Raw genomic sequence first — 26750 nt, 5'->3', positions numbered from 1 at the left:
CAAATACAAGTTTATGCAATTTTATGAAAATGTTACATGAGCATCTTATGAAGCATTTGTCATCATGGCAGAAACGAAAGGGGTGCGACGGCAACGACAACGGAAATGGTGCCACGGCAACATTGTGATGATTCGACAATTCATCGAGATGTCCGTGCAAAAGAAGGTGGATGTGCGAAACATGCAAGAGTGACGGGGAGTGATCCCGGATACCGGGTGTCCCATGTGTGGGTAGCATGGCAAAAGAGAGGCAATGTGCACCGACAGTTCATACTCGAGGCAAACAAGGGTGCATCTAATACAACGTGCATTCATTCTCAGAAAGTTGTATCGGTGGTTATACCTTTGAAGCGTGTGTTTTTTAGGCGGTTCGAGTTCGTAGTGGAAGTAGACGTTCTCGCGATGTAGTGGAAGTTGTCATTCACGGAAGTCGTGGGAGTAGTGGTACACGTTCGTTTTTAGAGAGGTACTTGACGCTCTTCGCGATTCCGGAGACGTGGTTCACGTTTTGTAGTCGTATACAATCCGTAGATGTTCGGGGTCGTAGTGAGGAAATTGAGGTCCATGGGGTCTTCGAGGGTCGACAGTAGTGGTACATACGTCATTGGGGTACTTGTGGATCCGAGAGGTACTTGGTGGAATGCACGTCGACGGTAGTTGTACTCATATCGTCGTGGTACTTGGAGATATCCGTGTGTAGAGGTACTTGGCAGTTTCGTGTAGACGAACTTGAGGTACTCCGGGGCAGAGGTCTCAACATTGCAACGGTGGTCTCGACACATCCAGATCGAAGCAAGGCCAAGGGGCCTCGGGCATCATAAATCGAGGCAGCGGCGGGCGCTCGTCTCCTGCTCGAAGCAGAGGCAAGGCTGACGGCACAGGGCTCGGTGGTGCGTGGAAGCGCGGGAGGATGCAGGCCGGCGAAGCGGCGCGCGAGGCGGTCGGAGCAGAGGACGCAATCCGTGGCACCATCAGTAGCTAGGGGAGCCCGGCGGACGACGGATAGCAGCGGAGGTTGTAGGCTGGCGAAGGGCTCGCCGAAGCATCCAGTGCTCAAGGAGGCCGAGGCATGGTGCAGGGGAGCGACGGAGGCATCACACCGGACGACGGCGATGCACAGGAGGTGGCCGACGTTCGCCATAAGAACTCGAGGGAGGAGGCGCCGGGCAGCACGCGGACATGGAGGAGAGGGAAGGCGCGGCGGTGGTAGGAGAAAGAACGGGCGAGGGGAGCTCTCCCGGTGGCTGGGGAATCGAGTGCTCGCATGCGCGTAGGCGTCCTTGGGCGACGACGCATAGGAGGAAGACGAGGTAAGAGATAGGGATCGGGAGAGACACGAGGGTTAGCTAGGGCGGCTGGGCCAATGAGCTGGCACGGGAGGCCCGGTTGGTTAGGCTGCGGTCTAGGTGCGGCTGGGCTAGGTGCAGATGGGCCGAAACAGTTGGGCTGGCACTCTTCTCTCTCCCTCTAATTTTCTTTAACAGAAAATCAAATAGAGAGAAGAAAAAGAAAGAGAGGGCTAGGGAAATAATTTGAGAAAGCGGATAATTCAAAAGAAAATTGAATTTAATTCAAAAGCATTTGGATTTAATTCAAATGGTTTGAGAAAGGGGTAGGATTTTGAAGTGCCCAAAAATGTTCGGATTTTTGGAGGAACCTCGGTAAATGGGAAGAGAATTTTGGGTAAGGTTTTGAAGTCAAGCTTGAACTAGAAAAGATATGAGGAATATTTGCAAGTGTGTTTATGGGTGATTCTGAAAAATGAAATATTTTATAATAGCTCCCTAAATATCGGGAGGGTATGTTTTAAACAGAAACCACAATGTGAGTTCCCTCAATTTAAATGGAACATAAATCCATGCAATCTGTTTAAGTGAGTTTTAGTTAGCTTTGAGAAAATGATGGCATGATGACATGATGCAATGCAAAATATGCAAAGAGGAATACAACAAGCAAAACAAATCACATGACGTATCTCAGAAACCATGGAAGGCGTCTAGAGCGACGGTCTCGGGGCGTCACATCATATTAGGACTAAATTTATAACCAAAGCAAATTATCATGCTGTTTAGAGACTCTCAAAATAATATAAGTGTAGCACGAGAGTTCATGAATTTGTATAAAATAAAACCACCATCGTTCTCTAAAAAGATATAAATGAAGCACTAGAGCAATATTGCCTAGCTCAATAGATATAAGTGAAGCACATATAGTATTCTAATAAATCACGCCTAGCTCAAAAGGTGTGTATAGCAAGGATAAATTTGGAAAACTAAAAAGCAAAGACTCAAATCATACAAGACGCTCCAAGCAAAACAGATATCATGTGGTGAATAAAAATATAGCCTCAAGTAAAGTTATCGATAGACGTAGACGAAAGAGGGGATGCCCCGGAGGGCATCCCCAAGCTTTGGCTCTTGGTTGTCCTCGATTATTACCTTGGGGTGCCTTGGGAATCCCCAAGCTTAGGCTCTTGCCACTCTGTATTACATAGTTCACACAAAAATCACCGCTTTTGGTACTATTGTGAACTCATTCTTTATTTATATTGGTGTAACTAGCAAAAGGGCCCGTGTGTTGCAACGGAGTTAAAAAATCCTAAAGTATCAACTTAAAGGTATTTCTATTATGAGCATGTGCATAAAGCTGATCGGTTTATCATATGACCACTAACGTCCTTGCATTCTGTTAAACATGTCTATTTGATTTACTAAGACACCCGCTGTTGAAATTTTAGGAAATCCACACAGTTAGTAAAAAGTGCAATACATAAAAAACATACATAACTTTGTGTGGCAGCCCGTCGGTGCACTGCTTCTTAATGAGGGCAGCTGCGGCTTGGCTTCGTGTGCTTTTTGGAACAACGTGTATAAGGACCGAGTCAACCAGGCCTTTTCCTTGAAGTTTTCTTATCCCTGATACTTTACTTTTTTCAAGTGCAACATGTCTGGGCATCTTAGGCTTTTGTTGCATCAGTACTACATCTACTAAACTATAATGTTTGTTTCATGTTATTTGCTTTGATTTGAATTGAGGTTTTTTAAAAACCCTCACTTGAATTTCATTAAATTAGCCAACCAAATGAAATTCAAATAAGTAATTTTATGGATCTTCGATCTATCTAAATTGAGGGAATTCCGGTGGTGGTTCTTTTTATTACTCATGAACATAGCCCCCAAAAATATTAGGGAGCTAAAAATAACAATCCCATTCATTTCGAATTAAGCAGAGCCCACTCTTAATTTAAACTTCTTAATTAAATAGAAGTTCCAGTTCAAATAATTCATGTGGAGTTGGCACAACCCCAAAAGGCCAAAAAAATAGTTTCAAGTTTCTTCAAACCCAGTTGATTTTCAAATTCTTTTCTTAGGCGATTTTATAATTCTTAAACACCGCTCTCTCTTCCCTGTGTTTTTTTGGCCCAACTCATATAGCAGCAACAACCCAATTTGCATGCCAGTTTTCCTTAGCAAACCCCAGCGGCGGCCTCCTCCCACTTTAACCCTACCCCACCCCCCAATTCCCCGTTGGACTCACTCTTCATCGCTGCACCTCAGTGCTCCTCCTCTCCCGCTGTGCACCTGGCGTGAGCTGCGCGCACCTCCGGCCATGAACGCAGTCGCCCAACTGCGGCCCCGTAGCACTCCTGCACCTCCCGGCCTCCACTTATTCTCCTCTCGTCACCCACGTTCCTCGCCCCTCAACAAGCTTTACTCCTCTTTGCCTCGCCAAGCCTGTTCAATGGTACTGCATCATCTTCTCCCATTGGCTCTCAGGGCTGCTTGTTGATTCCCAGTTGGCTTTGTTTATATTTCAGCTAACTTGGGAACATATATAAACTGAGACAACTCAACCTAACAGAACGAGGTGGGATTATTCAACACCTAAGCTAACTTTATCTAATTATTAAAAGCATGCATGTATCGATTGGAATTAACCTTGCTTCGTTCGGCACGAGGGCCAGGGTAATTGGGCCTAACTCCATATTCTCACTCCATCAGGCTACGTTTGGCTGGGTTGGCTAGAATATTTGGCCAGCTTTCGAACCAAAATTATTAAGAGCTAACCCAGTTTTATATCGCAACTTGGGTGCCAACTCAACTGGTTGTTGTTGTTGCATAAGAACGGAAGCTTGTAAGTTTGAATCTCAGGAAAAAATTACTTTTTGCTATTATAGAATCGATGGCAGGTTAATTAACAGAATTATTTTCGTAGGTATATATAATAGATGACAGCTTAATTAACTAAAAACAGAAAACTGGATTAGTAAACATACGTACCAAAAACTCATGGGTGGTATCGCTCCGGACAGAATAGTCGTGCGTGGCGGGCCACATGATCATATGAATAATACCATCTCGGATGTAGAAAATAATATAGGTGAAAAAACTGCAAGCGTAAATTCACGGGAAGAAGCGTATTGTGACGGTGAACCCGACAAAATCAATCCGTGCTTTATATATAAATAAATAATAGCAAAAAACTTGTGCGTTGCAATGGAGACCTAAATATTTTATAGTTCAATACCAATTATATGTGACAATTCTGTTAACCTGGAGAACAATCAGAAATTATAGAATAATGATGGCTACAAATAACAATGCACAGGAGAAACGAAATCACCTTTTTAAGTAAAAAACCATGAGCCAACATTCAAGTAATTTAGGTGCTGAGCTTTGTGCATAGTACTCCCTCCGTAAAAAATAAATATAAGAACGCTCTTATATTTCTTTACAGAGGGAATACTATGCTACATTATACGGTGGTGATGATACAAGTAGGGGAAAATTGAGTATTATGAAGTGATTCTGTTAACCTGGAGAACAATCAGAAATTATAGAATAATGATGGCTACAAATAACAATGCACAGGAGAAACGAAATCACCTTTTTAAGTAAAAAACCATGAGCCAACATTCAAGTAATTTAGGTGCTGAGCTTTGTGCATAGTACTCCCTCCGTAAAAAATAAATATAAGAACGCTCTTATATTTCTTTACAGAGGGAATACTATGCTACATTATACGGTGGTGATGATACAAGTAGGGGAAAATTGAGTATTATGAAGTGATTCTGTTAACCTGGAGAACAATCAGAAATTATAGAATAATGATGGCTACAAATAACAATGCACAGGAGAAACGAAATCACCTTTTTAAGTAAAAAACCATGAGCCAACATTCAAGTAATTTAGGTGCTGAGCTTTGTGCATAGTACTCCCTCCGTAAAAAATAAATATAAGAACGCTCTTATATTTCTTTACAGAGGGAATACTATGCTACATTATACGGTGGTGATGATACAAGTAGGGGAAAATTGAGTATTATGAAGTGAATCTATCAAACAACCCTGACTACTAATGATCAATCTAGATATTTATGTGACCTTCTAAATCAAGGCCCTTAAGATTCTTTTGATGCTATCCTTACTTCATGTAAAGGGATATCAGATTGTTGATTGATGTCAAGCTCGTCCATCTTGTGATAAAGGTGTGTTGCTTTCTCTTCATTTTTAGATGAGCAATAACAGTTCAGAAGTGCACCATAGGTTCGATGGTTCTTGGCCATCAAATTCTTTTTCAGCTACCTCAGTGACATGTATCTTTGTAAATGAGGTCCAACTGTTTTCCACGGTCAGTGTACGACATGTTCATACCCTTGTATCAAGAAAGAGCATCCGAGAGGACTAAGTTAGCTACAAACAAACTTCATTGTACTACATGAAGAATAAAGCATGAGAGACTGGATATCTCTGTTGTCAGTTTGGTTCACACCTCCGACCATGTTGGTCAACTGAAATACACTCCAGCCATAAGCTTGCTACTCAATTGAGATTATGAGCACTGTACTGAGCCTAAGATAAAGAAGAAACCTTGAACAGATTTGCTTTCAAGCCATCAGGATAACAAAAAGCTCAATCCACTTAGTATAGCTGAGTAACACTTTAGGTTATGTCAGCTACAGTATTAGCAAACTAAAGTCTGAATCATCAATGCCAATTGAAGAACACATTTGTTCGCATTCCAAAGTCAGAGTGCATCAAATCAGTATAAAAAGAATCCAATGCATCCTTGCAAATCTCTAGTACATAATCACAAGTGAAAAAGGAAAAAACTATTTAGTAACACAAGGATGGTGCAAACTCAAGTTGAATCATTATCAATGGCAATTGAATCGCACTCATCTCTACTTCTGATCCTCTCCTGCCGCCCCTAACCTGCTGATTTTGCTCTCCGCTGCTGCCCTCGGCTGATGTACCTCTCCTTCTCCAATGAAATGTTGCTCCTAATCTTCTCTGAACCCAAACTGTTGCTGCTTCGCTTCCTCTCTAAACCTCATAACAAAATTTAGAAAGCTTAGAGTGCACCATAGCAAAATGTAGGTCTAGACATAGGGTAACAAAATTCTGATCTTGGGATCTTTAGATGAAGTACATGCGATCAATTCCATGCGTGCAACACTCCAACTACTAAAAGAGTCATGTTCGAAGCTAGAGCCTCTTGGTAAGAGCTGAGGGATTCTACACCAACCAAACAACAAAGCACAAGGAGACCATGATGTATCAAGTCCTAGAAAATTGAGTATTAGTTGCATTTTTACTCAAAAATATTTTCAACTACTATTAGATGCTCCAATCTATATGCGCATGTCTAGAAATTCTAGGCTGCAAAACCAAAGAAAACGGGAAAGATCAAGACACACAATTGTTCCATTGCTTGAGAAGGTAAGCTGATCTTTACAGCATTCTATATATCTTATATCTTTGTGAGACCCGCGGACTCAATGCAGAAAACTCTTCTAATGGATATTTATATTATTGTTGCTAATGTCGGTCCTTTCAGCCTCGAATTACTGCTCCAGTTTAGACATGAAGCCCCATTGTTCAGTATAGATGGCAGTTTATATGTGTTTTTAAAAGCAAGAGCACCACCTCATGCTATAGAAACCTAGAGAGTAGACAACAAAAATGCCCATTTACAAAATCTAACAAACTTTAAGCTAGTAGTCCTGTGACCACAAGTTTATTACTATGGACATTTGCATTTGTCTACTTGTAGTATAATCATATAATGGGCTAGCACAAGTTCTAGTATATAGGATAGCATATGTACACATAAATGTAGACCAAATCTCATCGGCTAGAATTGTGAACCGAATCAATTAGAAGAATACAAACGGACCATATCCCCACAGAATAAGAGATGGCCAACTGCTCATCATACAATATGATGATCAGAAGTGTGGAACAATTCACACGACAATATAGACGGCAACCATCACAGCCAGCTCGTAGTACATGTTATATGTAGAAGAAATCTGAACGCTCTGTCTTAGAAAATGTCCAGTAGAAGATGCTGTCTTTCCCACACAGGAAAAGTCAGTGGTATAAACTAACTGAAAGCTTATCATCAGAAACAGATAGATAATATCCTGAGACAACTTTACAGTAGCATATATCTGATCCTTCGATCTAAGTACACCTATGAATCGAAAAAGAAGAGACCGACAGAAAAATTACTAAAGGGTAACAGATGCAACCACCTCTCGCATTCATTCTCAAACTCTCCATTAGCGCCTGCCCCTGGAGTCCTGGACCTAAACTAACCCCAAATCAGCACAAGGAAAAATCAAGTTGGGTGTGAGTCCAGACCAGTGATGGTCGGTGCCGTTCCAGCAAGATAGAGAGGGATACCAGAGGGAGGGAAAGAGAGAGAGAGGAGAGTGGCTGCACATCGGCGGCGTATTGGAAGACCTCGTCAGCGGTCAAGTGAGTAGAGGATTACCTCTTGACGCATCGGATCAGCTTGGAGTTGACGATAATGATGCGCTCCCTGCTGAGGATCTTTGAGGAGACACCAAGAGTGGGACGAAGAGGCTGAGGACACGGGTGGGCAGCTCGCAGCTGTACATCATGGTGGCGTTGTTGACCTCGAGCGTCTGCACGGAGGCTGCAGAGGCCTTCACGATCCAGCTGCGCTCGACGCCCCCACGCGGATCTGCCGCCGCCGCACTTCTTGAGGTTAGGAACGTCGAGGATGCCCTGAGTAGCAGATCCACCAACGAGTAGGATCATTCTTTCATGAGATAAATCGAGTAGGATCAGGGAGGTGCCGGGAGCAGGATCAAGGTGCTGGGATGGAGTCGCACCTACAGGGGGGACGGGGACGCAAGAAGTGGAGGAGAGGCCGAGAGGGCCGCAAGCGGAGGGGAGAGCTGGACGGCCGACGAGCTCGCCGACGAGCGCCCAGCCGAAGCTGTCCCACCTTCCACCTTCTCTGCCATTGGATAAGATGAACAGAAGAGCATGGGCGGAATTCTGACATAATACAAGGGTTAATTTGCAAAATCGAATCTTTTTTCCAGATCCACTTAAATAAGGACTGCGGGTTTAATTATCAAAATCACATGGCCTCTTTCGCAAAAATGCTGCGACGATGAACCAAACAGACTCAAACCGTGCTTTATTATTAAGAAAAGATATCTACTGTATTCCAACTTTTCCATGGTTCATACCCCCGTTACTAGCCATAAATTTATCAAAATAAGAAAACAACACATAGAAAACAAAATCTGTCAAAAACAGAACAATTTGTAGCAATCTGGATATTTGAAATACTTCTTAACTCTAAAAATTCTGAAAAAGTAGTAAATCCTAAGCAATTTGTTTATTAATCTTCTGAAAAAAAAAGCAACATTTTATCACGCTTCTATGATTTTTAACAATTCTGGGACTAAGCACAAAAGTTTATGTTTTTCAGCAAGATCAAATGAACTATCACCGTAAGCTATCCTAAAGGTCTTACTTGGAACAAGCACTAATTAAAACACAAAACCACATCTAACCAGAGGCTATATGAATTATTTAATGCAAAACAGAACCTAAAAAGAAAAAGAAAATTGGGTTGCCTCCCAACAAGCGCTATTGTTTAACGCCCTTAGCTAGGCATAAAACATGAATAGATCTAAGTATTATCATCTTTGGAATGCAATCCATAAGTCGCTCTCATAATAGATTCATAAGGCAATCTAATTTTCTTTCTTGGAAAGTGTTCCATGCCTTTCCTTAATGGAAATTAAAATCTAATATTTCTTCTTTCATATCAATAATTGCACAATCGTTATAAGGAAAGGTCTACCCAGAATAATAGGACCTGTAGGATTACATTCTACAAGAACAATGAAATCTACGGGCACATAATTCCTATTTGGAACAATAAGATGTAACACCCACGATGCGACTATATCTCCCACATGTCGAGGCATGACTTAGAGGCATAACCGCATGGTGGTTTAGTCGCTAGTGGGGTAATTTTCACACAATCCCATGTACTGAATAAGAAAGGATAAAGAGTTGGCTTACAATCGCCACTTCACACAAATAACAAGTAAACATACATCATCCAGAGTACAATCAAGGTCCAACTACGGAACCAAAATAAAAGAAGAAAACCCCAAATGCTAGATCCCCGATCGTCCTAACTGGGCTCCACTACTGATCAACCAGAAAAGACACATAACAACGATCAAGATCTTCATCGAGCTCCCACTTGAGCTCGGTTGCGTCACCTACACTAGTATCATCGGCACCTGCAACTGTTTGGAAGTATCTGTGAGTCATGAGGACTCAGCAATCTCACACCTGTGAGATCAAGACTATTTAAGCTTATGGGTAGGATAGGGTAATGAGGTGAAGCTGCAGCAAGTAGTAAGCATCTATGGTGGCTAACATACGCAAATAAGAGCGAGAAGAGAAGCAACGCAACGATCGAGAAGCTAGAAGTGATCAAGAAGTGATTCTGAAACTACATACGTTCAAGCATAACACAAGACCGTGTTCACTTCCCGTACTCCGCCGAAAAAAGACCATCACAGCTACACACGCGGTTGATTCATTTTAATTAAGTCAAGTGTCAAGTTCTCTACAACCGGATATTAACAAATTCCCATCTGCCACATAACCGCAGGCACGGATCTCGAAAGTTGATACCCCACAGGGGTGTCCCAACTTAGCCGATCACAAGCTCTCACGGTAAACGAAGGATATTCCTTATCCCGGAAAGACCCGATCAGTCTCGAAATCCCGGTTACAAGACATTTCGACAATGGTAAAACAAGACCAGCAAGACCACCCGAAAGTGCCGACAAATCCCGATAGGAGCTGCACATCTCTCGTTCTTAGGGCACACCGGATAAGCTAAGCGTACAGGTACCAACATAACCCTAGTTGCCAAGGGACGGTCCCGCACGGTGCTCTAGTTTGGACCAACACTCAGAGGAGCACTGGCCCGGGGGTTTAAAATAAAGATGACCCTTGAGTCCGCCGAACCCAAGGGAAAATGCTTAGGTCACAAATGTTAAAACCAAGGTTGGACCTTGCTGGAGGAGTTTTATTCAAAGCGAACTGTCAAGGGGTTCCCATAACACCTAACCGCGTAAGGAATGCAAAATCAAGGAACATAACACCGGTATGATTGAAGTAGTATGGCAGCAAGAGTGGAACAAAACACCAGGCAAAAGGCCGAGCTTTCCACCCTTTACCAAGTATATAGATGCATTAATTAATTAAGAAATATTGTGATATCCCAACATATCCATGTTCCAACATGGAACTAACTTCAACTTCACCTACAACTAGCAACGCTATAAGAGGGGTTGAGCAAAAGCGGTAACATAGCCAAACAACGGTTTGCTAGGAAGGTGGGTTAGAGGCTTTACATGGCAATATGGGAGGCATGATATAGCAAGTGGTAGGTAGCATGACATGGATATAGAGCGAACAACTAGCAAGCAAACATAGAAGTGATTTCGAGGGTATGGTCATATTGCCTGTGATCCCGCAAGGAAGAAGAACAAGTCCATGAAAAAGACAAACAGACGTAGTCGAACGAATCCTCACAAACGTGAAGTTACCGGAACAAACAAGAAGAGGCAACACCGGAAAGGAGCAAACAACATGGTAAACCAACAAGCATAAACATGGCATGATGCACAACCAAGGATGATGCATGTCCGGTTTAAATAGACATGGCATGGCAAAGTGCAACAAACGATACTACAAATTAAGTGGAGCTCAATATGCAACCCCATTACATATTGACGAAACACCACATCAATTATTTAGTTCTCTCCCATTTATGTAACCAACCATATCAAATGTTGTTCACCATGGCAAGAGGTGAAGCATAAGTAAACTAAACATTTTTGGCAATTTTAAGTGAGGCCGGAAGCAACAAATAACCATTCCGGTAAATACCCACATGCATTTAGCAATTTAATGTAAACAACTATTTTAAACATTTTAAATGTTATTATCATGATGCGGATGACATGTGCAAGTTTTATGCATTTTTTTATGAAAAAGTTGACATGAGCATATTATGAAGCATTTGTCACCGTGGTGGAAAGAAAGGGTGCCACGGCGATGAATCCAAAAATGATGCCACGACAACATATCGGTTCCGGTAGCTCACGGAGATACCGGTGCAAAAGGTAGTGTGGTGGGAGCGTGTCAAGCAAGGATGGTGGGGTGATCCCGGATGCCGGGTTCCCACGGGTCAGTGGCATGGAAACGAGTGACAATGACAATCGTTCACGGGCGGATACAACATCTCAACATGCATCTCATACAACAGATGCATTCATCCACGGGCGATTGTTCTCGGCGGTTATACCTTCGGAGCGTGCATTTCCGGGGCGGTTCGAGTTCGTCGAGGGAAGTAGAGTAAGTAGTCGTTCCACGATGGTAGTAGAAATAGTGGTACTATCGGTCCTCGACGGTAGTGGTACATGTTTTCCTATAGTTGTTCGGGTCCACGAGGGGGTACTTGGCGCAACATAGGTCTCCGGGGTCATCGCGTACACGTTCGGAAAGTAGTCGTACACGTCAACGGTAGTGGTTCATGGCGAGGAACTTGACGTCCATGGTGCCTTCGAGGGTCGACGGTAGAGGTATTTGTCGCATCGCCGGGCGTAGTCATACACTTGGTGTATCTAAAGGGTACTTGTGGTCTTGAGGGTCGATGGTAGTTGTGCATTCGGTGTGGCGGTACTTGGCGAATCCAAAGTAGAGGTACACTTGTCAAAGTGGGACTTGGCGTTTCGGCCTGTAGTCGTTCGGGCGTCGTGGAAGAACTTGACGTTCACGGGGTCTCGGTCTTGGCCATGGTACAATGGCTCCATGACCACAACAAGGACAAATCGATGCAAGGCCATGGCAACGGCGGATCAGGGTGCTGGACTCACCGGAGTCAACACGGGCACGTGTGTCTAAGAACGAAGTACGCAGCAGCGAGTGAATCAGGGGAGCAACGCGCAACAAACGGACGACGGCCAACTTCAAGGTCGGGGACGCGAGCGTCACTGGCCTTGGCAAGGGGGTCGGGTGCGAGGCTCCTGTGGCGGCCATGGCTGCACGAGCTCGCGGAGGAAGCTGCAGGCGTGAGCAGCCGAAGGAGGGTGTTGGCGCGGGAGGATGAGCAGGGCGTGGAGGAGAAGCTGCGGGCTAGCACAGAAGCCTCCATGGCCAGCGGCCATGCTGGTCTTGCAAGGTGAAGGGGTGCCGCAGGAGGCAGCGGAGAGGAGGTGCGGTCGTGGTCACCAGCAATGTAGGCGGAGAAGAGGACACGCGACAGCCATGGCGCGCAGAAGGGGTCCGAGCGATGCGGCTCCATGGCGAGGCGACAACGTTGGAGGAGGTCAGGCAGGGCTCGGCGTGCAGATGGTCAGAGGCTGACCGAGGTGGCCGGTGGTGAGCGAGGTCGGCGAGGCGGCGCGCTTGGGTGGACGCGGTGGTGGGCTTGCACGCGAGGGAGAGGGAGAGATCGAGATGAGGGAGAGGCGGCGCTAGGGAACGAGGGAGAGAATGAGGTGAGGGTACGGTCGGGCCTAGGGTTAGAATAGGAGGGGGTCGGCTAGCCCTCTGGTGGGCAAATGGGCCTAGGTGCAGGCAGGAGGCCTAGCTGGCTGATGGGCTGAGGGGAAGGTTGGGCCGGTGAGAGGCCCAACTGGGCTGGACTCTCTTCTCCCTCTCCCCTATTTCCTTTTTTTAATAATAGAGAATTAAGAGAAAGTAAAAGAGAGAATAGGAGGTTAGAGGAAGAATTTGGACATGTGGTTAAGTTTCCCGGACTCATAAAAATGAGTTTGTTCCGAGAAAATAGAAAAGGCCAAGATTAAAAGATGTAAATTCAAACTCATTTCAATTTAATTCAACTGGGATTGAACTAGGACTTGGTAAAGAGAAGGTCCAAAAAGGTTTGGTTTTTAGAGGAGCCTTGATAAAAGAGATAAAGAATTGTGGACAAGATTTGAAGGTCAATCTCGAACTGGAATAGGCATGAGGATTATTTTTGCACGTGTGTTATGGTTAATTCCAAAAGAATGGAATATTTATTATAGCTCCCTAATAATAGTAGGAGACTTTGGTATGTTTTAAAGAGAATTTCACATTGTGAATTCCCTCGATTTAAATAGATCAAAAGATTTATGCAATTTATATAGTTGAGTTATTTAAAAAGGGTTGCATGACGACATGATGCAATGCAAATGATTCTATGAAGAAAACAACAGACAAACGAAACACATGAGAACAATGAAAAACATGGAAGCCGTCTGGAGCGTCGGTCTCGAGGGGTTACAACACTCCACCACTACAAGAGGATCTCATCCCGAGATCTAAGAATGGCACCGGAGAGAAACGGAAGAGGAAGAGAATAGGTAAAACTAAGTTGCTTCTTGGATAAACGAGTGAAACCACGAACCTTGCGAGGCTGAACAATTTTGAGAAAAAAATACAACGGATATGAACAAAGTTGAAAACACTCCAGTTAAATGGATAAGCACGAAAAGAAGACGATCCTCATAATTCAAGATGATGATTGAAGAGAGCAACATCACAATGCCTCCGGAAGAAAGAATAGAAGATAGATCATTGGACTGAAAGAAAGTAGAAGAAAATGATAACTTCTACCACCAACGAATTATAAAGCATCCTTAGAAAGAAGGATTGAATGGAGTTGTTGAAGAATCAACAACGAGAAGAACAAGCTTGTTGAGGGCTTGCTTTAGATTGACGAGGAGATGAAAAACTTCTTCCGCCGAGAGGATCGGAGAAAACTTGGATCATTGATACACACCACACTAGCAATGTTCCTTAGGGGAGGCTATAGGTGAAATTTATACCAAGGTAACTCTAAGGAAGAAAATGATGGGTTTAAATATTTCATTCCTGACAACTTATCAACCATGAAACATGAAAGAAACTGTCAAGAATGATATAACACCATCTCAAAAGATAAGGTAGAAAGCATTGCACTTTGGAATGCAAGATGAAGAATGCTTGAACTCCTCAAAACAAGACATGTGTTGAACACCATGTTTATTCTTTGAGTATAGCTTGGCGGATCATAACTTCGACAGAGATCTTGAAGAACAATTGAAAAATGAAAAGAATCATTGATGAGCCACCATGAAGAAACTCTCGAAGAACTCCGGACAGATAAAAGAAGGTCGCAAGGAAATGAAACTTGAAAAGAATAAGATGAATCCTTGCATTGATTAGATGGAGCTTCCCGATGATATAACCAAGTAAACTTGGAACTCCAGAAAGAAAGATGAACAAATGAAATCAAGAATTTTGATGAACCTCCAGAATAAGGAATTGAATTTTTACCCGATGAAACAAGAATAAGAATTACATTATGCTTATCCTTCATCAATTAATTTGATGACACACAATGGATTTTGCATACTACTCATTCTCATTGACAAGGATTAAGGAGAGATATAGTGTAATCTTGGTATGATATTCAATGAACCACCGGTAGGATTTAAAAACGAACAAAGAAAAGATAACGAAACACTAGGAAGAATTAGAAAATGAACGATGATACTTGAGAGAATTTAGATGCAATTGAATGAAGTGATCCCGAGCTGATTAGAGAATACTTGAATGATGCACTGGTATGATTTGGAGAACGAGAGCTGAAAGCTGGAGTGAATAATTCTGAGATGATGGGCTCTGGAGAATCAAACTGAAAACACTCCTGAATTGCTCCGGATGGGTGAAAAAAATTCTCACAATCGAAAACAATGATGAGAGGATGGCATAAAGCTAGCACCATGAATCTTTGGAATAACGGGTAAGGATTTAAGAGGAACTCCTCTTCGGTCTTCAAATCAGAGAATGACGACGGGAAACACGACCATGATAATTGATGAGACACCCCGGTAGAATGAAAAGCGAAGAGGTTGATCCAACAATGAAAAGAATTTGAAAGATCTTGGAGAAACCATCTGACTGATGATGATTAATTCTTATGTCAAACTTCGACAAGAATTTGAGAATACCTCCAAAAAACTAGAAGAGTCAGGTAAGATCCTGGGAAAAGACCTGTGGGTTAGGGCCCACTCAAAAGATACACCGTTGAACAATTTAAAAGACAGATTGCGCCGGTTGAATTAAATGGCTTGAATGAGATAACATCCTCGAAAGAGCTTGAACGAATGCAGAGTGGAAACATGAATCTTCGAGATATCTTGAGCACTCCGGAACGATTGAATAGCGAGAAGTGGATGATTAAGAGGTGCACCGGCATGAGAACACATTTGAAACGAGAAAAACGATATGATTGACAAAGCATGAATTGAATCCACCGGAAAAGAAAAGAGAACGAAGTATGATAACTTCAAGCTCTGTTAGTATCTTCCTGAGAATCATCGGAAAAGAACATTGACGGAAAAGAATGGAGGGCCTTCCCATCAATAAAATGGATACTTGATTAAGAAATCTAAGTCCTTGAAGAAAAGGGTGGGAGGACGGGAAAACAAAGACAACTTGGGACGGATGAAACAAACACCATTGAGAAAACTTAGAGTTGATCTTGCGGACTTTGAAGTGATCGGCTTAACTTGAAGAGAAGCACGTCGGTTGAGAATAAATTGAGATGGCAAACTTGATGATCGAAAGGATTTACATTCATATCGAAATATGAGAACACCGCTTCGGAAAAGGTATGGATTCAACACTTGACTTCGAAGCAACTCGAATACCACAATCAAAACAAAAACAAAGGATTTGGCTTGCAGAATAAGCCGGAACAAATACATATGATAGAGATTTACCCAATCCCATATCATGCATTTGTCGGAAAAATATTCTAGGAGCTACTTGAATTCCCACTTACAAACTCCCGAAATTTTCTGGTTATGCAATCAGGTGTTGGGGATACAGGGGAAGGATAATAACTCACGCAAACTAACAATTCCTACATCCAACTATATCCATCCTTCAACACATAATCAAGAAACCTTCGAAAATCATGTACCTCAACCTTCGAAAAGCATCCGTTATACGAGTTATGGCAATACTCCCGAACTCCCGCCCTAGTACTGGGAGGCGTCAAGGTTATCTCACCAACAACTGCATAAAAGAGATTTTTTTTTGTGTCGGTGAAAATTCAGGTATTCCAGAACTGCAACGATAAAATTGTAACGACAACACCTCGGAGATCAACTCCCCAGGACACTGCCACAACCCCTAAATGTCAGGAGGCACCAACAACAATGTTCTCGTGACAAGACTATCGGAACGATTCGAAGATACCCGCGTGATCCTAAATCTTTTGGTGAAATTTGACGAGAGAAACGTCAAAACTTCTACGTCAGGAGGCCTCACCAGAGCGAAAAAGGGACTAAGGAGTAAAAAGAATCCTACTCTCCGATATATATAATCCTAATTCTGAAAACATTTTGTTCTAGACTCAACAATGTCAACGATTCGATCAAGCAGGGGGCTCCTAAGTCAAGGATGACTCTGATTACCAACTTGTAACACCCACGATGCGGCTATATCTCCCACGTGTCGAGGCACGACTTAGAGGCATAACCACATGGTGGTTTAGTCGCAAGTGGGGTAATGTAGGATCGAAGGTATGTCTAGAGGGGGGTGATTAGACTATTTGACCAAATAAAAACTTATCCTTTTGCCAATTTTAGTTCTTGAGAGATTTTAGCAACTTTGGACAAGTCAAGCAATCTTAACACAATTCAAGCAAGCATGCAAAGAGTATATGAGCAGAGGAAAGTAAAGCATGCAATTTGCAAGAATGTAAAGTGAAGGGTTTGGAGGATTCAAACACAATAGGAGACACAGATGTTTTTGTCGTGGTTCCGATTGGTGGTGCTATCGTACATCCACGTTGATGGAGACTTCAACCCACGAAGGGTAACAGCTGCGCGAGTCCACGGAGGGCTCCACCCACGAAGGCTCCACAAAGAAGCAACCTTGTCTATCCCGCCATGGCCGTCTCCCACGTAGGACTTGCCTCACTAGCGCTAGATCTTCACGAAGTAGGAGATCTCCTTGCCCTTACAAACTCCTTGGTTCAACTCCACAATCTTGTCGGAGGCTCCCAATTGACACCTAGACAATCTAGGAGACACCACTCTCCAAGATGTAACAAATGGTGTGTTGATGATGAACTCCTTGCTCTTGTGCTTCAAATGATAGTCTCCCCAACACTCAACTCTCTCTCACGGGATATGGATTTGGTGGACAGAAGATTTGAGTGCAAAGCAACTTCGGGAAGGCTAGAGATCAAGATTCATATGGTAAGAATGGAATATCTTGGCCTCAACACAAGTGTAGGTGGTTCTCTCTCAGAAAAAGTAAGTTGGAAGTGTAGGTTTGTTCTGATGGCTCTCTCCACAAATGAAGAGGTGGTGGAGGAGTATATATAGCCTCCACACAAAATCTAACCATTACACACAACTTGCCAATCTCGGTGGGACCGAATAGTTAAACTCGGTCGGACCGATTCAGCAAAGCTAGTGACCGTTAGGGTTTTCGGTGGGACTGACATGCAACTCGGTAGGACCGATATGATTAGGGTTAGGGCATAACATAATCTCGATGAGACCGATTACACAAACTCGGTGAGACCGATTTTTGTAATAAGATAACCAGAGAGTTGGTCAGGTAAACTAGGTGGGACCGATCGCTCATTTCGGTGAGACCGATACGTTACGAAGGGGAAACAGAGAGTTTACATTGCAATCTCAGTGGGACCGATCGCTCATCTCAGTAAGACCGGAATGTTACAAAGGGAAATAGAGATATTACAATCCCATCTCGGTGAGACCGAGATCCCTATCGGTGAGACCGATTTGCCTAGGCTTTGTGGAAGTGGCTATGATATTTGAACTCAGTGGCGCCGGATAGAAAGAATCGGTGGGGCCGAGTTTGACTCTTGGTTTAGGTCATATGTGGATGTGAGAAAGTAGTTGAGGGCTTTGGAGCATATCACTAAGAACTTTGAGCAAGAGCCTCATTAAGCAACACCCCATCCCTCCTTGATAGTATTGGCTTTTCCTATAGACTCAAGGTGATCTTGGATCACTAAAATAGAAAATGTAGAGTCTTGAGCCAATCCTTTTGTCCTTATCATTTTGAGGGGTCCACTTTTCTCATCCATGCCATGCCAAACATTGAGCTTTCCTGAGATATTAATCTTGAATGGCATTAGCTCAATGAGCTATATGTTGTTAGGAATTACCAAAACCACCTAGGGATAGTTGCACTTTCAGGTAATCTTCACTCAATCCCATGTACTGAATAAGAAAGGCATAAAGAGTTGGCTTACAATCGCCACTTCACACAATAACAAGTAAACATCCATCATCCAGAGTACAATCGAGGTCCGACTACGGAACCAAAATAAAAGAAGACTGTAACACCCCGGATGTAACTTTCCCAATTTGTACTCCAACTCTTGCCGTTTCCGGCGTTAAGTTATTTTATTTTCTCGGGTTCGGGTTTTTGTCTCCGTGTGTTGTGTTCGTTGTCATACATCTCATATCATGTCATCATGTGCATTGCATTTGCATAACATGTTCATCCCATGCATTCGAGCATTTCCCGTTGTCCGTTTTGCATTCCGACGCTTCGTTCTCCTCCGGTGGTCATTTCTACCTTTCTTTCGTGTGTGGGGTTTAAACATTTCCGGATTGGACTGAGACTTGCCAAGCGGCCTTGGTTTACTACCAGTAGACCGCCTGTCAAGTTTCGTATCATTTGGACTTCGGTTGATACTCCAACGGTTAACCGAGGGACCGAAAAGGCCTCGTGTGTGTTGCAGCCCAACACCCCTCCAATTTGGCCCAAAACCCACCTAAACCCTCTCCATCATCTAGAGCGTTCAATCACGATCGCGTGGCCGAAAACCGCACCTCATTGGGACTCTCCTAGCTCCCTCTATGCCTATATAAAGACCCCCCATTCGAATCACGGACGAAACCCTAAAAATTTAGCTCCCCGCGCCGCCGGACATTTTTTTTCCACCGACGGACACGTCCGGGTTCCGCCGCCGCCGCCACGTGGCGTGCCCTCACTGGCCCGGCCGCATCCCGCCGCCACCGGCCCGGGAGAGCCCGTGCGCGCCCCCCCCGAGCCCATCGTCGCCGCGCCTCCTCTCGCCGACCCCGCCGCCTCTCTTCCCGCGGTCCGGCGCCGGTCGACGTCGGCGACCGCGCCGCCTCCCGCGCCGCCTCCCCGCCTCGCGCCGGCCGCCGCGCGCCGCCGCCCGCCCGGCGCCCCGGCCCGGATCTGGCGAGGTCCGGTCAGCCCCTCTTTCCCCGACGATCTCCGGCGACCTCCGGTGAACAGTGTTCCGGCCATCCTCGTTTTGCGTGTCCGGGTCAAACCCTAGATCCGGAGGTTTTTTTTCTACTAAGTCCCTGATTTCCAGTTTCAAGTGCCCATCTTCATCATGCTATAACTTTGCATCCGTAACTCCGTTTTTGGCATATAGCATATCAAAATCTTCATCTCAGAGAGTACATCATTTTCATTTGAGTCCATCTTGATGCCCGAAATGCTGTTAGAAGAGGGCTACTTGAGATAATTGTCAGATCTACTACTCCATTTAGACATTTGTCATTTTTGCCATGATTATTGTATGCATGATATGCCATGAGCTCTACATATGTTTTGTTAAGGGCTTTTTCATCTTTCCAGAGGTGCAACCCATGTATTTTTGTGATGTGTGTGGTGACTAGCACAAGCTTGCCAAGTGAGGCACTTGGTAATTCTGTTTTCAGCGACTTAGCAATTCTACTAAGTCCTTGAGCTGTTTATCTCATATTGCCATATGTTCTTGTTGTTTCCTAGTGATCCGTGCCTCTTTTGAGGATGATCAGTAAGGATGTTTTATTAATATTGTAGTGCTCTATCCATCTATGTCTTTGTTTGCAATTATGGAGCAACCTAGCTTGAGTCAATCGAGCTCTACTTTTGTTACTTTGTGAAACTAGGTAGATTGTCTACTTGTTAGCGATTTTGCCGAGGATGTTGTAGTTGATCCGTGCATGCTATGCTATTGTTCTTGCCTTGTCTACCTTGCATTTTGTGTATTATTGATGGGTGTATGCTTAGTTTATCATGACTTGCTCCGTAGTGAGTGCATCGAGCTCGTAAACATGCCTACTTGATATCTGTTTTCAGCATGCTCCAGTTTTCACTATGTCTGAGAACTGATTATGTTTTTGCCATGTTCACATGCTTGCAATTGTATTTTCTGATCCCTTTTGGCGCAAGGTCACTAAGGGACTTTTGTTAAGCTCTTTGAGTAGCTCCATGACATGCTTTACTTTGCCATGTTCAGGTCCTGTAGCATGTAGTTTTGTTGCTCCGAAGCGTGCTACCTGATCTGAAATTCCAGACAAGTGTTAATTTCACTAAGTCTGAGATCTGTTTACCATATGCATTTTTGCCATGCTTGTTTGAACCTATTAATGGATGAATTGGCCATAGCTCAGTGCTAGACCTTTGTTAAGCATCTTGAATTCATCCCTTCCATGTATTTTTATGCCATGTTTGAATGCTGTAGCATGTTCATTTCGTTGCATTTAGATGGCTACTTGCTGTAAATCGCAGACCGGTGTCACATTTGAATTGCTTGCCATTTCCAAACCGTAACTCCGATTCCGGCGTTCTTTATATCATTTTCAAGCGATTTCATCTCATCTTTCCAGTGTCACACTTGGATTCCCAAGTTGAGGCTAGGTTCATGCATTCATTGTCAAATCTTGCATATGCATCCCGCATCAAATCCCGCATAGCATACCATCTTTGCATCATGTTGTTTGAGTTGCACGTGGTTGATTTGTGTCCTTGTTACTTGTTTGTCTTGTTTGGGTAGAGACGGGAGACGAGTTCGCTAACGAGGAGCCCATTGAGTTTGCTTTCGAGGATCCAGTCAACTCTGACAACTTTGCAGGCAAGATGATCATACCCTCGGAATCACTACTATCTTTGCTATGCTAGATTGCTCGCTCTTTTGCTATGCCAATGCTACGATGCCTACCATTTGCTTTCAAGCCTCCCAAATTGCCATGTCAAACCTCTAACCCTCCATGTCCTAGCAAACTGTTGATTGGCTATGTTACCGCTTTGCTCAGCCCCCTCTTATAGCGTTGCTAGTTGCAGGTGAAGTTTGGAGGCTGTTCCTTGTTGGAACATTTATTTACTTGTTGGGATATCATTATATTGCCATGTTATCTTAAATGCATCTATATACTTGGTAAAGGTTGGAAGGCTCAGCCTCTCGCCTAGTGTTTTCTTCCACTCTTGCCGCCCTAGTTTCCGTCATATCGGTGTTATGTTCCCGGATTTTTGCGTTCCTTACGCGGTTGGGTTATAATGGGAACCCCTTGATAGTTCACCTTGATTAAAGCTTTTCCAGCAATGCCCAACCTTGGTTTTACCATTTGCCACCTAGCCTCTTTTTCCCTTGGGTTTCCGGAGCCCGAGGGTCATCTTATTTTGAACCCCCCCGGGCCAGTGCTCCTCTGAGTGTTGGTCCGAACCAGGCAGCCTGCGGGGCCACTTCGGGGAAACTTGAGGGTTGGTTTTACTCGTAGCTTGACCTATCTGAGTGTGCCCTGAGAACGAGATATGTGCAGCTCCTATCGGGATTTGTCGGCACATTCGGGCGGTGTTGCTGGTCTTGTTTTAACCTGTCGAAGTGTCTTGAAGAACCGAGGTACCGAGTCTGATCGGAACGTCTTGGGAGGAGGTCTATTCCTTCGTTGACCGTGAGAGCTTGTCATGGGCTAAGTTGGGACTCCCCTGCAGGGATTGAACTTTCGAAAGCCGTGCCCGCGGTTATGGGCAGATGGGAATTTGTTAATGTCCGGTTGTAGATAACTTGAACCTTAACTTAATTAAAATGAATCAAATGAGTGTGTTACCGTGATGGCCTCTTCTCGGCGGAGTCCGGGAAGTGGACACGGTGTTGGAGTAATGTTTGCGCAGGTTGCTCTCTAGTTTCTCGCTCGCGCTTTGCCTCCTCTTCTCGCTCTCTTTTGTGAACAGGATAGCCACCATATTTTGCTAGTCGCTTGCTGCAGCTCCACATATATTTACCTTGCCTTACCTATAAGCTTAAATAGTCTTGATCGCGAGGGTGCGAGATTGCTGAGTCCCTGTGGCTCACAGATTACTATTACCCCAGATGCAGGGCCTGATGTTTCCGCTCCAGGTGACGCGCTCGAGCTCAAGTGGGAGTTCGACGAAGACTCTCAACGTTACTACGTTTCCTTTCCTGATGATCAATAGTGGTGCCTAGTTGGGGGTGATTGGGACCGTGTCGCATGTTGGGTTATCTTTTATTTTGGTGCCGTAGTCGGGCCATGAGTGTTTGGATGATGTAATGTTATTTATGTACTTGGTTGATGTGGCGATTGTAAGCCAACTATGTTATCTCCCCTTCTATTATCATATTACATGGGATGTTGTGAAGATTGCCTAACTTGCGACATATGCCTTCAATGCGATTATGCCTCTAAGTCGTGCCTCAACATGTGGGAGATATAGTCGCATCGAGGGTGTTACAAAGAGAACCCCAAATGCTAGATCCCCGATCGTCCCAACTGGGCTCCACTACTGATCAACCGGAAACGACACATAACAACGATCAAGATCTTCATCGAGCTCCCACTTGAGCTCGATTGCGTCACCTGCACTTGTATCATCGGCACCTACAACTGTTTGGAAGTATCTGCGAGTCACGAGGACTCAACAATCTCACACCGCAAGATCAAGACTATTTAAGCTTATGGGTAGTACATGGTAATGAGGTGGAGATGCAGCAAGCACTAAGCATATATGGTGGCTAACATACGCAAATAAGAGCGAGAAGAGAAGGAACACAATGATCGAGAAGCTAGAAGTGATCAGGTAGTGATCCTGAAACTACTTACGTTCAACCATAACACAAGACCGTGTTCACTTCCCGGACTCCGCCAAAAAGAGACCATCAAGGCTACACACGCGGTTTATTCATTTTAATTAAGTCAAGTGTCAAGTTCTCTACAACCGGATATTAACAAATTCCCATCTGCCACATAACCGCGGGAACGGTTCTCGAAAGTTTATACCCTGCAGGGGTGTCCCAACTTCGCCCATCAGAGGCTCTCACGGTAAACGCAGGATATTCCTTCTCCCGGAAAGACCCGATCAGTCTCGGAATCCCGCTTACAAGACATTTAGACAATGGTAAAACAAGACCAGCAAGACCACCCGGATGTGCTGACAAATCCCGATAGGAGGTGCACGTATCTTATTCTTAGGGCACACCGGATAAGCTAAGCATATAGGTACCAACATAACCCAAGTTGCCAAGGGGCGGTCCCGCATGGTGCTCTAGTTTGGACCAACACTCAGAGGAGCACTAGCCCGGAGTTTAAAATAAAGATGACCCTTGAGTCCGCGGAACCCAAGGGAAAAGGCTTAGGTGGCAAATGTTAAAACCAAGGTTGGGCCTTGCTGGAGGAGTTTTATTCAAAGCGAAATGTCAAGGGGTTCCCATAACACCCAAACGCGTAAGGAACGCAAAATCAAGGAACATAACACCGGTATGACGGAAACTAGGGCGGCAAGAGTGGAAGAAAACACAAGGCAAAAGGTCGAGCCTTCCCTTTACCAAGTATATAGATGCATTAATTAAATAAGAAATATTGTGATATCCCAACATATCCATGTTCCAACATGGAACAAACTTCAACTTCACCTGCAACTAGCAACGCTATAAGAGGGGCAGAGCAAAAGCGGTAACATAGCCAAACAATGGTTTGCTAGGAAGGTGGGTTAGAGGCTTGACATGGCAATATGGGAGGCATGATATAGCAAGTTGTAGGTAGCGCGACATAGAGATAGAACGAACAACTAGCAAGCAAAGATATAAGTGATTTCTAGGGTACGGTCATCTTGCCTGAGATCCCGCAAGGAAGAAAAACGAGTCCATGAAGAAGACAAACGGATGTAGTCGAATGGATCCTCACAAATGCGACGTTACCGGAACTAACAAGAAGAAGCAACACCGGAAATGAGCAAATAACATGGTAAACCAACAAGGATAAACATGGCATGATGCACAACCAAGGATGATGCATGTCCGGTTTAAATAGGCATGGCATGGAAAAGTGCAATAAACAATACTACAAATTAAGTGGAGCTCAGTATGCAACCCCGTTGCATATTGACGAAACACCACATCTATTATTTAGTTCTCTCTTGTTTATGTACCCAACAATATTAAATGTTGTTAACCATGGCAAGAGGTGAAGCATAAGTAAACTAAATATTTTAGGCAATTTTAAGTTAGGCTGGAAGCAACAAATAACCATTCCGGTAAATCCCCACATGCATTTAGCAATTTAATGTAAACAACTATTTTATACATTTTAATGTTATTATCATGATGCGGATGACATGTGCAAGTTTTATGCATTCTTTTATGAAAAAGTTGAAATGAGCATATTATGAAGTATTTGTCACCGTGGTGGAAAGAAAGGGTGCCACGGCGATGAATCTGAAAATGATGCCACAACAACATATCAGTTCCGGTAGCTCACGGAGATACCTGTGCAAAAGGTAGTGTGGCGGGAGCGTTTCAAGCAAGGATGGTGGGGTGATCCCGAATGCCGTGTTCCCACGGGTTAGTGGCATGGAAACAAGTGACAATGGCAATCGTTCACGGGCGGATACAACATCTAAACATGCATCTCATACAACACATGCATTCATCCACGGGCGGTCGTTCTCGGTGGTTATACCTTCGGAGCGTTCATTTCCGGGGCGGTTCGAGTTCATCGAGGGAAGTAGTCGTTCCACGATGGTAGTAGAAGTAGTGGTACTATCGGTCCTCGACGGTAGTGGTACACGTTTTCCTGTAGATATTCGGGTCCACGAGGGGTTACTTGGCGCATCATAGGTCTCCGAGGTCGTCGGGTACACGTTCACAAAGTAGTCGTACACGACGATGGTAGTGGTTCATGGCGAGGAACTTGACGTCCACGGTGCTTTCGAGGGTCGACGGTAGAGGTAGTTGTCGCATCGCCGGGCGTAGTCATACACTTGGTGTATCCAAAGGGTACTTGTGGTCTTGAGGGTCAACGGTAGTTGTGCAAATCCGAAGTAGAGGTACACTTGTCGAAGTGGGACTTGGCGTTTCGGCCTGTAGTCGTTCGGGCATCGTGGAAGAACATGACGTTCACGGGGTCTCGGTCTTGGCCATGGTAGAGTGGCTCGATGAACACAACAGAGCCAGATGGATGCAAGGCCATGGCAACAGCGGGTCAGGGAGCTGGACTCACCCGAGTCAACGGGGCACGTGTGTCTAAGAACGAAGTAGGCAGCAGTGAGTGAATCACGGGAGCAACACGTGACAAATAGATGATGGCCAGCTGCATGGTCAGGGATGCGAGCATCCATGGCCTCGGCAAGGGGGTCGGGCGCGAGGCTCCTGTGGCGGCCATGGCTGCACGAGCTCGCGGATGGAGCTGCAGGCGTGAGCAGCCAAAGGAGGGCGTTGGCGCGGGAGGAGAAGCTGCGGGCTAGCACGGAAGCCTCCATAGTCGGCGGCCATGCGAGTCTTGCAAGGTGAAGGGGCGCAGGAGGAGGCAGTGGCGAGGAGGTGCGGTCGTGGTCATGGTCAACGGTGATGTAGGCGGAGCAGAGGACACGCGACAGCCATGGCGCGTAGAAGGGGTCCAAGCGATGCGGCTCCATGGCGAGGCGACGGCGTTGGAGGAGGTCGAGCAGGGCTAGACGTGCAGATGGTCGGAGGCTGGCCAGGGTGGCCGCCGACGAGCGAGGTCGGCGAGGTGGCGCACTTGGGTGGACGTGGCAGTGGGCTTACATGCGAGGGAGAGGGATAGATCGAGATGAGGGAGAGGCGGCACAAGGGAACGAGGGAGAGGACGAGGTGAGGGTTCGTTCGGGCCTAGGGTTAGAATAGGAGGGGGTCAGCTGTGCCTCTGGTGGGCAAATGGGCCTAGGTGCAGGCAGGAGGCCTAGCTGGCTGATGGGCTGAGGGGAAGGTTGGGCCGGTGAGAGGCCCAGCTGGGCTGGACTCTCTTCTCCCTGTCCCCTATTTCCTTTTTAATAACAGAGAATTAAGAGAAAGGAAAAGAGAGAATAGAAGGCTAGAGGAAGAATTTGGACATGCGGTTAAGTTTCCCGGACTCATAAAAATGAGTTTTTTCCGAGAAATAGAAAAGGCCAAGATTGAAAGATGTAAATTCAAACTCATTTGAATTTAATTCAAATGGGATGGAACTAGGACTTGGTAAAAAGAAGTTCCAAAAATGTTCGGTTTTTTAGAGGAGCCTCGATAAAAGAGATAAATAATTGTGGACAAGATTTGAAGGTCAATCTCGAAGTGGAATAGGCATGAAGATTATTCTTTCACGTG

The 26750-nt window shown here is 44.7% G+C and overlaps 1 protein-coding gene across 4 annotated transcripts; it reads right to left on the bottom strand.

The window, feature by feature from the left end:
- Window positions 1-5996: 5996 nt before the first annotated feature.
- LOC125537087 (magnesium transporter MRS2-B-like) lies at window positions 5997-8311 on the bottom strand. Of its 4 annotated transcripts, none has more exons than XM_048700381.1 (4): window positions 8150-8311; window positions 7782-8072; window positions 7540-7598; window positions 5997-6325 (listed from the first exon to the last, which is right to left on the bottom strand). In XM_048700381.1, exons 1-4 carry the CDS (start codon window positions 8302-8304, stop codon window positions 6210-6212), a joined length of 621 nt encoding a protein of 206 aa, XP_048556338.1. In that variant the 5' UTR covers window positions 8305-8311; the 3' UTR covers window positions 5997-6209. The 4 variants fall into 4 exon arrangements, 3 of the variants coding, with proteins under 3 accessions (XP_048556338.1, XP_048556339.1, XP_048556340.1); XM_048700382.1 differs by having other exon boundaries at window positions 7540-7593; XR_007295582.1 differs by lacking the exon at window positions 7540-7598 and having other exon boundaries at window positions 7782-8038; window positions 8146-8311.
- Window positions 8312-26750: the final 18439 nt, after the last annotated feature.

The sequence above is a fragment of the Triticum urartu genome, chromosome 2 (assembly GCF_003073215.2).
Source record: "Triticum urartu cultivar G1812 chromosome 2, Tu2.1, whole genome shotgun sequence".
Taxonomy (NCBI): Eukaryota; Viridiplantae; Streptophyta; class Magnoliopsida; order Poales; family Poaceae; genus Triticum; species Triticum urartu.
This window is presented reverse-complemented; position numbering and strand designations above follow the sequence as displayed.

Bases quoted from the DNA above. Each gene is read 5' to 3' on its own strand.
- LOC125537087 (XM_048700381.1), bottom strand. From the start codon at position 8,304: ATGCTCTTCTGTTCATCTTATCCAATGGCAGAGAAGGTGGAAGGTGGG. The intron at 8,073-8,149 runs GTAGGTGCGACT...ATCTCATGAAAG, and splicing joins CTTGCGTCCCCGTCCCCCCT to AATGATCCTACTCGTTGGTG. The intron at 6,326-7,539 runs GTGGTTGCATCT...TATGAGGTTTAG, and splicing joins TTTGAGAATGAATGCGAGAG to AGAGGAAGCGAAGCAGCAAC.